Genomic DNA, 15,025 nt, shown 5'->3' with positions numbered 1-15,025 from the left:
AGGCAGCCGCGGTTGAGGAGGCAGAGCGTGTGGCGCGCGGCGTCAAGGAGATCCGGAATGTTGTGGAGCAACTTCTCCTCAGCGCTGAAGATGAAGATAGCGCAGCACACCACCTTATTCGCCAGACGCGCTGCGAATCGCTCAGTTCAACCTTTCCGCATACGACCTCCAGCGCGCGGCACTCCGCTTTCTTCGCCATCCGAGCTGCGTACCCCAGCGGCAGATCCGGCGAGTTCAGCGTCCGCAGGATCTGTCGGTACAGAGAGAGCACCACCCACCGGTTCCGCAACAGGACCTCTGTCGTCGCCGGTCCATCTACCCCAAACGCAACCAAATCCGAAGGCGAGCCTACTTGCCCTTCCTTCCGCAGAGCACGTTGGCCTGGACCTCTCGGCAAAATCAACCATCGGCAGCGGCGGGGAGGACTGGATCTAGAGGAGGAAGGCAGGAAGAGCAGATCGAATCTGGAGAAGGAAGAGGCGACCTGGCCGAGGAGGAGGAGAGAAATGAATACAGTGTACGACAGTGGTCTGAGGGCTGAGGAAATAAACTGCACTGATTCGGGATAAAAAAAATATGTGCATTAAGTACGAGCGACCTGGCCGAGGAGGAGGATAGAAATAAATACGAGCATACGACAATGGTCTGAGGGCTGAGGCTAATGCTCACTGAACTGATTCGCGATAAAAAAAAAAAGATGGATTAAGTATGTTTCTAACCAATCAGGCAATCATACATTAATTTGCTCACTTTAATTATATAGGGGTTAAAAAATTATGGATTAAGTAGGTTTCTAATCAAAATTTACAATATAGATTATCACATAAGAATAATTTAATTGAAAATGATACGGTGACAACATTATAAATAAGAAGTACTACAAATATTCAATCAACAAATCTATATATAATATAACAAATATTTATTCAAAAATATACACAACATCCATATATTATAAAAAAATTCTAACTTTTAATTTTAACCTAAATTTCTAGCTTGTGCAACCGCACGGGTTGATAGGCTAGTAGCTTGCTAATTTGGCCCGGCTCATGCTGTACTCTTCACCTCGACGTTCGTGGAAGGCATCAGAGTCAGGGTGCCAGAGCCGTTCCCGTGCTAGTCGGCGGGCGACAAACCCAAGAGTATGCTTAGCAACACATGCTGCTATTAGTGTTCTCCCTGTGATGATTGTCACTATGCAATAGGGGTTCTACACTTCTAGTTATACACATGTCATTTGTTTTCAAGAGAGGATGTGATGTCTATTTTTAACAACACCATGTATTATATCTTCATTTCTTTTCTCCCTCAACATTCAGGCACCTCACACCTTGTTTTGTTATTTATAGGGTGAAGATCTGAAACAAGCCATCGCCAAGTTTTTGCCACCTGCCCCTATTGTGTGGTCATTACCCATTCACCAGTTATGTTTAGTTCCTCCTAAATCTACTCTCATTTGCTCTGCATTTTTTGTTGTTTCTTTTCAGCCTTCTGCCTCACAGACATCTCCTCAAGAGGTTCTATTGGATGGATGGTGCAAGAACTCTGAAGGTAGCGGTTCATTGGATGTTTATTATATTTCTGTTTATAGAATTCCCCTTCCACGATTTATTTGGTTTCTTGATTTATAATTTATCATGTTGATGTATTAATCAAGCAACAAGAATTGACTGTCTCATTTTTTTATGGTATGATTGGTACTTTCGCATTTTGTTTCGTCTTTATCGCTACCCCCAACTTCACAAATCCCGGATGTATAAACGTTTCATCCATTTTAATGGCAATGTTCATGTCAGCCTCTGGCCTACCGTAGTGTTCCTCGAAAAAAAGAAGAATATACTTCTTCTCAGATTTCATGGCGTCTACTTATGAACTATACAGAAAATATTTTCTTTATAAAGATACGACACACAAACATTTCACAAAACCCGTACTTGATGTCCCTTGATAAGATTGGAAATAACAAAACAAAAGTCATGAATCTGTTGTTAAGACAACCCTTTCAATTCACGGAACCTACATTTGATGACCCTCGAATTTCCTTCTATACACAGGGTGTAGAAGCACTCATAAAGAACACAGTTGCTGAGGAGGTCGAAATAAGCAACAGACGCAGCAAGGAATAACAGAGGAAACAGTATTCCAAAAGGAGCACAAAAGAAAACTGTCACATTATTACATTTTTAATCAGGAAAATGGGTTTGTCAATCTCCTACCCACCAGATGACTACCTGCCAGAGGATGAAGAGGACACAGACCGACTGTTTGTCCGGTCCCTAAGCTTTGACAATCTCAGCACTCTCGAGACCCTTGAATCACCACCGGCAATGCTCGACTCTCTGACATCCAAGAGACTAATCATAAGAGGCTCCTTAAGCTTCAAGAAAAAGGAGGGTGATCCATATCAAGTTGAAACTACGATATCCATGGTGAGTCCTAAACCTGACAAGGAGACAAGCAATCATAAGTCTGCCGGCCTACCAAGATGTGGGCCCATGGAAAACCTGCCACCAGATTCTCCGGTGATCGGGATGGTCAGCCCAAAGCACCAGGCTGCAGCAATAAGGGTGCAGAAGGTGTACAAGAGCTTAAGGACAAGGCGGCAGCTTGCAGATTGCGCTATTCTTGTTGAACAACGCTGGTTTGTACTATGTGCTAATCATGAATTGTCATATTTGATACAGCGGTTTTTGACACTGGGGCGATGGTGCCTGAATTTTGGGAATTGTGATGCTGAATCCAGGTGGAAATTACTTGATTTTGCGCTGCTCAAGCGCAGTTCAGTGTCGTTCTTCGAGGTAGAGAAGCCGGAGTCGGCCCTCTCAAGGTGGTCTCGTGCCAGAATGAGGGCTGCCAAGGTAAATTCACGTGTTTACACGTTATGCTAATTAACCATTATTTTGATCTTGGAACAGAGAATTGCTAGCACTGTTGTGCACAGTAGTATTATGGTCTTGCTATACTGAATTGACATTATTGCGGTCTCTGTCATTGGTAGTACTTGTTTTTATAGTATTGTAAACTTGATAAACTGATTTATACTGCTGTTACTGGTCAGTTTGGTCTGATGATTTTGTTTTATTGAATGCCAGCATTAATGTGGCAATATTTCTACCTGTTCTACTGTGAAACTCAACTGAAATGATGTAGTTGTTGTAGTATTACTGAAAGCTGAATTCGTATCACTGGTGTTTCTTGTTGCTGCGTCAGGTAGGGAAAGGTCTGTCCAAGGATGAAAAGGCCCAGAAGCTTGCACTGCAACACTGGCTCGAAGCAGTATACATCAAAATGATTCTCTTCAAACACTTTTCATTGATTAAACATCACAGATCAAATTACAATTCATTCATGTTTCATGGACAGATTGACCCTCGACATCGGTATGGTCACAACCTCCACTACTATTACCAGCACTGGCTACACTGTGAGAGCAAGCAGCCTTTCTTCTACTGGTATATTTAACGTGAAACTTTTTAAGACTATCCCCAAACCAGATGAAAACAGAAGTATGATTTCTGGAATTATGTTTCAATAGGTTGGATATAGGTGAAGGAAAGGAGGTCAATATTGAGGGCCACTGCCCAAGATGGAAGCTGCTGCAGCAATGCATCAGGTATCTTGGTCCAGTAAGTTGCTGCAACCTGCACACCAATGAATCTGAAATCTAAAGCACAAAAGGTTGTATTTATGAACACTACATGATTTGTTACTTTGTACAGAAAGAGAGAGAGTTCTACGAGACCATCGTTGAGGATGGGAAGATGATGTACAAGCTGAGCCGCAAGATCGTCGACACATCTGAGGGCCCTAGGGATTCAAAATGGATCTTTGTATTGAGCACAACGAGGGTACTATACATCGGCAAGGTATGTTTAACCACACCACTTCAAAGCTTTAAGCAGATAAGGAAGAGTAGAGTTTGTCAGTTGTATACTTCAATAGTACTTGAACCATGGAGCAAACCTTTTAACTAATGAAACAACTACATTGTTGCAGAAGAACAAGGGCACATTTCAGCACTCCAGCTTCCTTGCTGGTGGAGCCACGTCCGCAGCTGGGAGACTCATTGTAGAGAATGGAATTCTAAAGGTGTGTGGATTGGCAGATTTCTACCCGGCTCATAGTTTTTTTATTTGTACAGCACACAAACTCACCTTTCTGATTCAGTTAAACATGTTTTCAGGCTGTCTGGCCTCACAGCGGGCACTACCGTCCCACAGAGGCAAACTTCCGGGAGTTCATGAACTTTCTGAAGAAGAGGAACGTGGATCTTACAAATGTCAAGGTGAAGAGACAAATCTGAATTCTAATTAGCCACATAACATCTTACTTTTTTTCTGACATAAGAACATTTTTCGGTTGTGGGATTTGCTACAGTTGAGCCCATCAGAAGGTGAGGAGGACGACTGGCTCAGGCTCAGGAGCGGCCTCCCCCATGTCGACCTAACTGAGGGCAGAAATCCTGAGAAGCAAGAAGACACCAAGTCCCAACACCCTCACCCTGACGAAGACAAAGCCACGACCACGACCAAGCCTGCCACATCGCCATCCACGAGCGGCGAGACAACAACTACTGCATCAGCAAGCACGCCGGTGATGAAGAGGTCCTCGTCCGGCAACCGGCTGCAACGCAAGCGGCCGCCAAGTCTAAGGGTGAACAAGAGCCGGCTGGGCAAGGGGACAGCGGAGCATGGCGCTGGCGCGTTCGGGGACTGCTTGGACTTTTGCAAGGAGAACCTTTTCCGTGGTGGCGAGGGGGAGGTGATGGTGGTGCCGCAGGAGATGATCCTGCATCGGATCAACTCCAAGATGGCCTTGCACTCGTACCAGCTTGGGAACCAGCTCTCGTTCCGGTGGACCACCGGCGCTGGGCCAAGGATCGGGTGCGTCCGGGACTACCCGCCGGAGCTGCAGTTCCGGTCGCTGGAGCAGGTCAGCCTGTCGCCGCGGGGTGGCGCGGGGCCGGCCAGGTACGGGACGCCGTGGCACAGCCCGTGCGCGCCACTCGTGTCACCGACGCCGGGGGGGCTCGGCTCGCCGCTGTACGGCGTGGCCGGGACACCTACGTCGCGACTGCAGCACGGTGCAGCCTAGAGCTCGTGCGTACGTGGTAGCGCGCGCATAGTCCGTGACCATGACTGCCAGGCTTGGCACTGCTGACCCGTGACCGTGACCGCGTGCGAAGAACATGCGCGGCTGCGGCTGGACAGTGACAGTGAGTCCTAGAGCAAGTTTGTACCCTTATTTGACCCATTTTCTTTCTTTCTGTAGACACCTTAATTTGTAAGTACTCTGGTTGGGATATACACACCGGGATTTCCCTTCGTTTTCTTTCAAGTGTTCTAAAGTTATCAGAAGGCTATATAGAAATGTAGTGATAGAGTCTGATAATTTATTCAGTACTTCAATTGGATGAATTAGATAGAGGTCGCTGGCGTTGCGTACAAGAGCAGAGCTTTGCCAAGTGTTTTGCTAGTTTTAGTGTTCGTCATGTTGGTCGCAAGGTTAACAACGCAACCCATGTTCATGCGAAACATGCTGTTAATATATGTCATTGTACATTTGTACTTACCAGAGTAGCGTGCCGTAGTTCCTTGTGCGGCACTCGCATATTGTGTAAGTGTAACAAAACATTTGCATGATGTAATCACCAAAAAAAAACACACATTTGCATGTTGCACTAAACAAAAATGTGGATTTCACAAAACCCAGCACTCCGTTTAGGTATACCACGGTTTTTGGAAAATACGATGGTATCTAAAATTTTGAATCATTTGGATACAATATACAATTTTGTTTTTAATATTCCCAATACCAGAGCATTTTTAACTACTGAAAAATAGACTCCAAACCCTTTTTTTTTTTTCAAACCGAAGCAACAGAGCGTGCTCTGCTCCCTGTTTTTACCCTTTTTCTTCGTTTACCTCGCTCCTCTGTGCCTCTCTGTTCTTACCAGCCTTGCTCAAACCGCATTTTACCTTCAGCTCACCACGCCGCAGCTGCAATGCAAGCAGTCTCTATTTTACTCTGTGAGTATATACGTACATCTACGAGTTGTACTGGTGTTTGAAAAAAAAATCTTCTTTTTTAAGTAGACACATTTTAATACTAATTGATGTGCATTTTACACTTATGCAGGGAGCAAAGGACTGAGGGAGTGAGTCAATTCATGCCCCAAAACCGACCATCTCTCCCTCCCCGGAGCACCACCGAATCGAATAAACCGAAAATGGCACCGTCTTCCTCGTCCTCACCACCGGCGTTGTGGTACATCATGGGCCGCGTCGCCCTCGTGCAGCACAACTCCATCGAGGCACCTGTGGACCTCTTCGTCACGCTCACCATACCCATGAGTGCCCTCCTCAAGCCTAATAACGATGACATGGACAGGCACGACGAGTGGTGGAACTTGGGCCAAAATTCATAAGGACCGATGAAGTTAAATAGATTTCAATTGAATTATAGAATGACTGAATCAATAAAATATAAGATATTAGATCTAAAATATATTAAAAATAAAAAATATTATAAAATATAGAAATTTTGTTAGGCCACGGAGAGGACGACTCACCCAGCCACAACAATTCTCCGCCCTAGGCACCGCTACGTCGCCTCCGACCCCTCCTCTCCTCCACGTCTCCGACCGGCCCTTCGTCGGATTCGACCTCGACTCCGACGCCCTGGGCATCCACCTCGTGACGCACGGATTCTTCCCAGCCGATGCCTGGCGCGACACGTTCGCGGCCACCGCCGTCGTGCGCGTCCCCGACCGCGCCTGCCCCCGGGCCCCGGCCCGCCTGACACCTCGAACAATGTCAGAAACGTTGGCCTCGTCTTCCTCCCCGGCAGCGCGGCGGCGTCGAGTACGTAGTCGCCGAATCCGTTTCGCCGATGGCGACGGCGACCGCTTCACCCTCCTCTCCTTCCGCTCGGGCACGGACGCGTGGGTCGAGAGGGACCTGAGCTGCCCCTCCAACTCCTCCATGTCGGGGTGGAGCTGGATGTGGTCCTCCCACGACGTATTCCCTCACGACGGGAAGCTCTTGTGGGTCAACTTCGAGTGGGGGCTCCTCGTCTGTGACCCTTTCGCCGACGCTGCACCATGTGGTCCTACCGGGGACGCTCCCTGTCGAGCCCATGGCGGAGCTGCCACAGAACGTCGTGAGCGGCCGCATGGTGAGGGTGAACCCCTGGGTGAACAGTACCTTAACGATAAAACACTGTAGTAACTTAGTCAGAATTTACTGTTTATGTTGTACTGTAGTATCAAGATCTTATCCGTCCCTTGTCTAGCATCAAGATCTTATCCGTCCCTTTACTGTTTATATTGTGCCGTAGCATCAAGATCTTATTCGTCGCTTGTCTAGCATCAAGATCTTATCCGTCGTTTTAATATCCAACGATACACAGTAATTTGAAGTCACTTGACTTCACTCTCTGGTGAACCAAGGAAAGTGTGATTCATGGATGCCCTTAAAAAAAAATGCAAAACCCGTACGACTGCGTGGGTTTGTCAGAAACCCCCTTAGCTTCTTTTTTTTCAGTCTCACGCCTGTAATTTTATTTGCGAAAATGCTAAATGTCTGTTGACATATTCTTGAGGGCAAAATCTGTCGAATTTCGTATCATGAGATTTTATTGGAGATTCGTGCACGTCCTTCTTCTCTGGTGAGCTTCTTGTCATCTTTAGCGAGCTTCCTTCGGGTTAGGGTTGTGAATTTTTGGGGTTAGAGTTTGGGATTTTAGGGCTGATGATTATAGGGGGAGGTATGATGGTGGTGGTGCGCGGCGAGTGGGATGGTGAGGCGGTGGGAGCTCCGCGGTGGCGGGAGATGGCCGGTTGGCCAATGGTAGTGGTGGAGGCATCGTCATTGAAGAGGTTAGAGGTGGCAGCAGTTGTGGGTGGTAGTGGAGGCGGCACACTGCCAGAACCGAGCGAGGTGGTGACGGAGGCGAGGGGGCTCGTGAAAAAGAGCACGGCATGGGCTTGTTGGGAGGGGAACAGTGCAAGGAGAGAGGAGGAAAGCTGGTGGGTCGCGCCGACGCTGGAGAAGGCGTCTACGTGGTAGAGGGCGGTGGCGCAGCGGGGTGAAAAGAACGGCGGTGGGCTGATGAGTGGGATAGGCTTAGGGTTTATTTTATATGACCTGAGATTCATATACAACCTTCAATCTAGATTGAAGGGTCAAGAATTAAATAGATTTAGAACATTAAAAACTGTCAATAGTTAGTTAGCAAGTAACACGGAGAGAGAGAGATAAAGTTGGCCTGAGTTGTGCCTTAAAATTACAAGGTTCCACAATTTGCTTTGTTTGCTTCTATTTATAACAAAGGGGTAATTTCTTATATTCTATCGTTAAAACTCACAAATCACTGATATATTATTGTGTCTATGACGCGTGAGCCCATCTCAATCACTAATGCGTGGGGCTGATGGCATATTAGAGATTTATGTTTTAGCTGAGAAATTATTCCTTATAACAATTTTGTTTAGGAGAGCAACAATTCATTTTTTTAATATAATATTTCCCTTTTTACAGAAAAATGTCAAGAATATTACCCTGTCAGTAGCATGAAAACAAGGAATTGTGCCACCGTAGAAAAGTCCTATTGTCGCGCTACTGTAGCAGAATCCTCGGTTGAGAATTTTGCAGTGGAAGAGGAGACGGAAGCACGTCGCCGTGCCACCATGGTCGTGGAACAACGGCGAAGGCACTGCCAGAAGCCGAACGGCTCGCAATGTGCAATGGGCCAACTCTCTAGCGACCAACAATCGGAGTGATGAGTAAGCTTAATCCAGCTCTCTAGCGGGCCAACGATTCGGATGGATGTCTCGACTTTTGCAGGTTTCAGGAGGCATCGTGTACGGGAACTCTATAACGCGATGGGTCGCACAGGAGCGTGCGTTCTTTGCGAGGGAAATTACATGTCAAGTCTCTAAGCACACTAGCACATCTGACATCACATGGACATTATCACAAGTCCAATACAAGCAAGGCCTATCAAAGGTTACAATCCAAATAGTTAAAACAAACTCTTACATATATGATTGAATAGAAGAAAACAGATATCTGATAAAAACATAAAATCTGCAGCACCTTTTATACCATAGAAACAGCCGATTACACAAGAGAATACGATCCAAACACTATCTCAGCAATCACCAGAATGGCTTCCTTTTTTTCTCAAACTGATGAAACACAACATCGTTATTCCTGAATTGAGACCCGTGTAGACACTCTCATCAAGCAGGATGAGGTGTTGAGATTAAGATATTCACCTCCATGGCTAGATGTGAACCAAAACAATAGTCAGACGACTATACCACAGAATAGAATAAAGCCAGAAAGCGTTGGGATTGAGCTAGTATTCAATCAATGCGTATTGAGCTAATGTAACCACGCATAAGCATGTCTCAGTACATCAAGTGTACTTTTAACTTGGATCATGGAACAGAACTTCAATCTAATCAAAGGTCTAGTACTCATAGCACAAGTGTTTTAAGGGTCACACCAGAGTTGACAAACATAGCACAAATTCAACGATGACTCCAAATCGCCATGACCCCCAGCTGCCTCAGCGCAGCCTCCTGGCCTCCCTCTCAGACTCAAGAAGAGTGAGGATGTCACCCTCACGGACCGGGCCCTTGACGTTCCTCATGATGAGACGGTTCTGGTCATCCAAGAACTTCACTCTGACCTGGGTCACCTGACCCCTGGAGCCGGTCCTGCCCATCACCTTCACCACAACAGCCAACTTCACCTGGGTGTCCATGCTGCAACGACAGAAGGTAAATCGATTATCAAGGTGAAATAGATGTCTGGTCAGATAGTCAAATTTCAGTTAAACTGTCAGAGACCAATCCCGCAGATTCAGTATAGAAACAAACTATAGGAAGAACAGAACACATTTGTTGTTACAGTACACTGCACGTATACAGGCTGAACAATTGAGTTTACAGAAGTTCTGTAAGTAATCTAGCTACAGTTACGGAGCTTCATCTCACACAACCAGATTCATATCAGCAGCATACCTTATAAAAGCTCAGAACAGCTAACAGATAAGTTTGCGGTTTGCACCATACAGTAGATTAGCCACATGAGAAAGCACAACTCAGGCATAAAACCAATGATTCTGCACCACACTAACAACAAAGCATCCATGATCTATGTTTAATTCTATAACTAATTCTTACTTTCTGTGATATTGCAGCGATAATGGAAAGGTAAATAAGTAATGCAGCCGGCAAGAAAAATATGTGTTCAATTGACTAATTATATCTTAAATTTATTCATGGACCACGTCTAGAACTGAACAGTTCCTTCACGTTTTACACATAAACGCCACAGATCACGTCAACTAACAAGAACCCCACACCATTTTCCCAGTCACATAGCATCCAGCGTATAAAGGTCAAGAAATTCTGTACAAGTCTGCTCATCCATCGAGTAATAGCCATGCGATCAGAACAAGCGCGCAATATCCGTGGATCCGCAACGCACTCGCACACATGAACCAAGGCTCGCACTCGCAAACAGCAAGACGGTGACAGATAAATCCACGATGCAGCGCAACATCTACAACTACAGCTAATGAACGGCGGAAGGAACAAAGCGTATCGCTACGGATGGGGAAAAGAGGCGCACCTTTCGTTCTCGCGTGGACGGAGGCCGACGAGGTCACGAGCACGCGAAGCGAAGGGCGGCGGCGCGAAGGGAGCACTGGAGGAGGAAGAAAACCCTAGGCCTGCCGCCTGCGTGGCGTTGTTATATAGTAGGAGGGGGCAGTTGAGGCGTCGTGGGCCGGAGTATTTGCGCGTTGGGCTAGGGCGACTGCGTGGGCCTGGTCGAAAGCCGCATCGTTCGAAGGGTGCCTGTACTAACAGAGCCGGATCGGCAGGCCGTCGTCGACGGCCGTCCCACAGCCCGGCGCTCCACGGGCGTCCGAGGAAATTTTTATTATCTAAATCAAAAAATATAAATATATGCGTCAGTTTTGAAATATTATAAATATAAACTTATGTTTAAAAAATATATGTTCTAATGATATCGAAATTTAAAACACTATCCATAGTCATGAAAGATTCTGAATTTTTTTTTGTGCAGAAGATCCCTGAAATTTGCCTTTTTGATTTATTTTTTGAGTTGAAATTTTTTAAGAGCTAGATGGTAGCATATTAGTATCCTGTACATCACAGATTTTTTTTAAAAAAATTATAACTATTTCGATAGTGTTTTGAATTTTGAGAGCATTGGGCATAATATTTTTTATTTTTAAACATGCAGCTCGCTGATAGTGTGACAAGAGTTTAGATTTGTTATATAGTGAAAAAGTGAGTTCATTTGTATAACCTAGTGCTGAAAATAATTTTAAAAAATATTCCATCGTATAAGAAGAATATTAATAATTTTTTTTTATATTTTTGGGATTTTATTTGAGGTCCTAACAATTGTTAGGATTTATAAAAGTAGTATTTTTAGAGAATTTTAGTTTAATTCTACACAGTCTTTTGGTTGAGTCTAATTAAAATAGGTTGCATATGAATTATGGAACACGTACAAAAAGTTTTAGAATTTTTTGAGAAATAGAAGACTATTTTTTGAATGAATCTAATTAAAATTGGATTTTATGTAAAATTAGTGTATAATACTTGTAGTTTTATATTACTATTTATAATACTTGTAGCTTTGTATTATAAATGGCATAATACTTGTAGTTTTATGCAGTTCACTCTATTTTTAAAAAATATTACATACATTTGCAATTTTTATTAAAATATATATATAAAATAAAAAGTTCTGCATCCGAGCCGCTCGGCAAAGACACGATTCGACGGTTGTGATTTGTGAATGGCATGGCGCAAGTTTTCGTGCTAGGCCATGCTACATGTCAAGTGACTGTTTTCTTCGTTTCTTGACGGTGTTTGGCGGTTGGATCTCAATGGGACGTACAGCCTTACCTCTTCTGCCTCCTGACGGGCGCATGTTCATCTTCTTTCTACCGTCGTTCTGCTTACTTTCTCCTGTGCTCGCCCCCGTCGCGTTTGGCTCCTTCTATCTCCAACGACGCCCTCAGAGCTGGATCCACTCCGTTGCTTGCCGTAGTGCTAACACGGTTCTCCGTTCACCTCTGACCCAGAGACTGTCCTTCCCCAACTGTAGACGATGACCTCCTCCGTAGGGCCTGCTTGCCTGCTAGGAGCTCTTCTGAGCCCAGCAGCGAAGGAAACCCCCTGAACATGTTGAAATAGGCAGAGGATGCATGTTTCTAACCAAATGTACATAAAGAATCATATGACCGATCTGATGCTGCTCGGACGTCAAACCAGCTTGCTTAGCCCTTCAATTACTTTGTGTGCACTCATGACCACATGAAAGGAGACACATGACCACTCCTCTACCACTCGCAAATACGCATGACCACTTAGCTACCACTCTAACAAGAACAAGCAAACACTGGTCGCTGGAACACGGGAAACACACGGAAGCAAGAGAGAGAGGGGTATTTATGCTACTCAACCACTATGACTATTCGGGTTTTCTTCTTCTCTTATTTATAGATTCAGACTCCTGCACAGTCTCCAAAAGGCACCCCATACTATGCAACTTGCGCTGCATCGCACGTCGCAGTTGACATAGGGCAAGAAAACCGTACTGACACGACACACGTCTCAGTCCTATAACTACGCGTACGCCCATACATGTGTGGAAACACACACTTTGACTCAATCACAAAATGAAAAGAAAGAAAACTAGCAGCAACAAGTTATTTTCAACAGACTCCCTCTAATCTTGTTACGTCTTCTTGATCTCGATCACGCCAATCCTTGCACGAAGCTCTTGGAACCGAACACGACCGAGTGGTTTGGTGAGGATGTCTACGAGCTGTCGTTCGGTTTTGGCAAACTCGAGGTCGATCTGTCCTCCGGCGACACAATCACGTATGAAGTGATAACGAGTGTCAATGTGCTTGCTCCTGTTGCGGAAGACTGAGTGAGATGGCAGACGTGTTGTCCTTCATCAATGCCGATGCTCGGAGCTCTTTATCGGTGAGATCGCGCAGCAACCGAGCAAGCCAAACTCTTTGGCAAACTGTCGTAGCCATAGCTATGTACTCCATTTCACATGTGGAGAGTTTGACTACTCTCTGCTTTTGTGATTGCCAAGAGATGGGACCGTGGTCAAGAAGGAAGGGAACATCAGTCGTGCTCTTGTAGCCATCAAGGTTGCCAGCCATGTCGCTGTCGCTGTACCCCATCAGCACCAGTACAGCTCCTCCTTCCATCTTGTAAACAACACCGTAGTCACAAATACCAGCCACATAATGGATGAGGTGCTTGACCACTGAGTAGTGATCTTCCTGCGGATCCTCCATGTACCGGCTGACGTACCCCATGGCGAACGCGATGTCTAACCGTGTGTGCACCAGATAGCGCAGATCATCATTGATGCTTTGGTAGTGCGTCGCGTCAACTGGTGGTGCCTTGCTCACCTTGGAGAGCTTCAACCGCTCCTCCATCGGAGCGAGACAGGGGTTGCACCCCTTCATTCTACTCCTTTCCAGGTGGGTCGACGAGCTCCCATGTCTCGTTGTCCTTGATCGACTGCATCTCCTCCAGCATCGCGCGGCGCCAGCATGGCTCACACTCAGTCTTAGCGAAGCTGGCTGGCTCCTATGCACTCACCAAGTGCAGCTCGTGCTTGTCGACTTCTCGGGCCGCTTGCCCAAGTGGCATGGCACCGCCCAAGATGTCCTCGATAGTGCAAAAATGGAGCAGCCCATCATCGTGTTCGACGTTGTGGTAGTAGGATGCATCTGTCGGCGGCGTGGTGAAATGAGTCGATGCTGGTCCCGGGCATGTGGTCCCCGTAGTTGGACATGTGGTAGTAGCAAGCGGACTTGTGGTCGCAACAGTCGGACTCGTGGTCGCCGTGCAAGTTGGAGCCTCTTGCGCCGCCTTCGACCCCCGGCACTCTGTGTACTCAACGGTGAACTTGCTGTCAATAAACATGGTCATTGGCTCATCTGTCGTTGACCAGTCCCAGCACCTCTTCTCGTCGAAGACCACGTCATGAGAGATGTGAACGCGGCGTGCTCGTGGGTCAAATAGCTTGTACGCCTTCGTCCCTGGCTCATAACCGAGGAACACCATTGGAATGCTGCGGTCATCCAGCTTCCGCATGGTTACCTTGACGTGCGCCACGCAGCCAAACGTGCGTAGGAACGAGACATCGGGCTTCCTCCCATGCTAAGCCTTGAACAGGGTCATGCCGTTCAGACTCTTGGTCAAAGACCGGTTAAGGAGGAAGACCGTTGTGGTCACTGCCTCTCCCTAAAATGTCGTTGGCATTTGCTTCATCTTGAGCAAACAACGTGCCATCTCGATGATGGTCTGGTTGCGCCATTCCACAACACCATTCTGTTGTGGGGAGTATGGTGTTGTGAGGTGGTGCTCGACTCCCTACTTGGCGTAGTAATGCCCGAACTCAACCGAGGTGAATTCATCACCCTGATCAGTCCGCAACACACATAGTCGTTGTCCGATCGCCATCTCGACGCGCGAATGAAACTCTTTGATCATCGTGGGCGCCTCGTCCTTGCTGGCTAGCATATGCAACCACATGTAGTGGCTGTAGCACCGCCCACTGCGTTTTGGCAGAGTGATGGGCCCACATAGATCATCGTACGTGAAGTCTAGACGACCCTCGGTGTGGTAATTGGACTCCTTCGAGAATACAACATGTCATTGCTTGCCAGCAAGATAGTTGTCACAAACCTCACCGATGTGGTCAGTCGCCGAAAGACCGCGCACCATCTCATGGCGCGTCCACCTCTTTAGCACATCGAAGTGCAGATGATCGAAACGGGCATGCCGGAGCCATGCCTCGTCATCGTGCCGTGCGGATAGACACACCAGTTGTGTGGTGTTCAGTTTAATCGTATACAGCCGGTTTCTGGAGCGCATTACCTTGGCAAGAAGACGACACTCCCGATCACGGATCCGCAATGCTCCCCCATCAATCAA

The 15,025-nt window shown here is 46.4% G+C and overlaps 4 protein-coding genes across 6 annotated transcripts; 1 reads left to right on the top strand and 3 right to left on the bottom strand.

Moving 5' to 3' along the window:
• Positions 1-1,025: 1,025 nt before the first annotated feature.
• On the top strand, positions 1,026-5,395 carry LOC133911668 (IQ domain-containing protein IQM2-like). 3 transcript variants are annotated; one of them, XM_062354009.1, is made up of 11 exons: positions 1,026-1,142; positions 1,350-1,400; positions 1,488-1,551; positions 2,055-2,641; positions 2,744-2,858; positions 3,211-3,452; positions 3,536-3,626; positions 3,720-3,866; positions 3,997-4,089; positions 4,184-4,285; positions 4,378-5,395. In XM_062354009.1, exons 4-11 carry the CDS (start codon positions 2,196-2,198, stop codon positions 5,092-5,094), a joined length of 1,953 nt encoding a protein of 650 aa, XP_062209993.1. In that variant the 5' UTR covers positions 1,026-1,142; positions 1,350-1,400; positions 1,488-1,551; positions 2,055-2,195; the 3' UTR covers positions 5,095-5,395. The 3 variants fall into 3 exon arrangements, with proteins under 3 accessions (XP_062209993.1, XP_062209994.1, XP_062209995.1); XM_062354010.1 differs by having other exon boundaries at positions 1,350-1,405; XM_062354011.1 differs by having other exon boundaries at positions 1,350-1,551; positions 3,211-3,276; positions 3,364-3,452.
• A 508-nt stretch (positions 5,396-5,903) lies between these two features.
• LOC133910440 (uncharacterized) lies at positions 5,904-7,145 on the bottom strand. The gene is made up of 2 exons (XM_062352839.1): positions 6,572-7,145; positions 5,904-5,999 (listed from the first exon to the last, which is right to left on the bottom strand). Exons 1-2 carry the CDS (start codon positions 6,983-6,985, stop codon positions 5,904-5,906), a joined length of 510 nt encoding a protein of 169 aa, XP_062208823.1. The 5' UTR covers positions 6,986-7,145.
• Positions 7,146-9,337: 2,192 nt separating this feature from the next.
• Positions 9,338-10,801, bottom strand: LOC133911666 (small ribosomal subunit protein eS28). The gene is made up of 2 exons (XM_062354006.1): positions 10,647-10,801; positions 9,338-9,775 (listed from the first exon to the last, which is right to left on the bottom strand). Exon 2 carries the CDS (start codon positions 9,772-9,774, stop codon positions 9,577-9,579), a length of 198 nt encoding a protein of 65 aa, XP_062209990.1. The 5' UTR covers position 9,775; positions 10,647-10,801; the 3' UTR covers positions 9,338-9,576.
• A 2,159-nt stretch (positions 10,802-12,960) lies between these two features.
• LOC133910439 (secreted RxLR effector protein 161-like) lies at positions 12,961-13,518 on the bottom strand. Its single transcript, XM_062352838.1, has one exon. The coding sequence runs from the start codon at positions 13,516-13,518 to the stop codon at positions 12,961-12,963; it is 558 nt and encodes a 185-aa protein (XP_062208822.1).
• Positions 13,519-15,025: the final 1,507 nt, after the last annotated feature.

Source organism: Phragmites australis, chromosome 3, assembly GCF_958298935.1.
Source record: "Phragmites australis chromosome 3, lpPhrAust1.1, whole genome shotgun sequence".
NCBI classification, from domain to species: Eukaryota; Viridiplantae; Streptophyta; class Magnoliopsida; order Poales; family Poaceae; genus Phragmites; species Phragmites australis.
The sequence above is the reverse complement of the archived record's forward strand: the minus strand, read 5'-3'. Positions and strand labels throughout refer to the sequence as shown.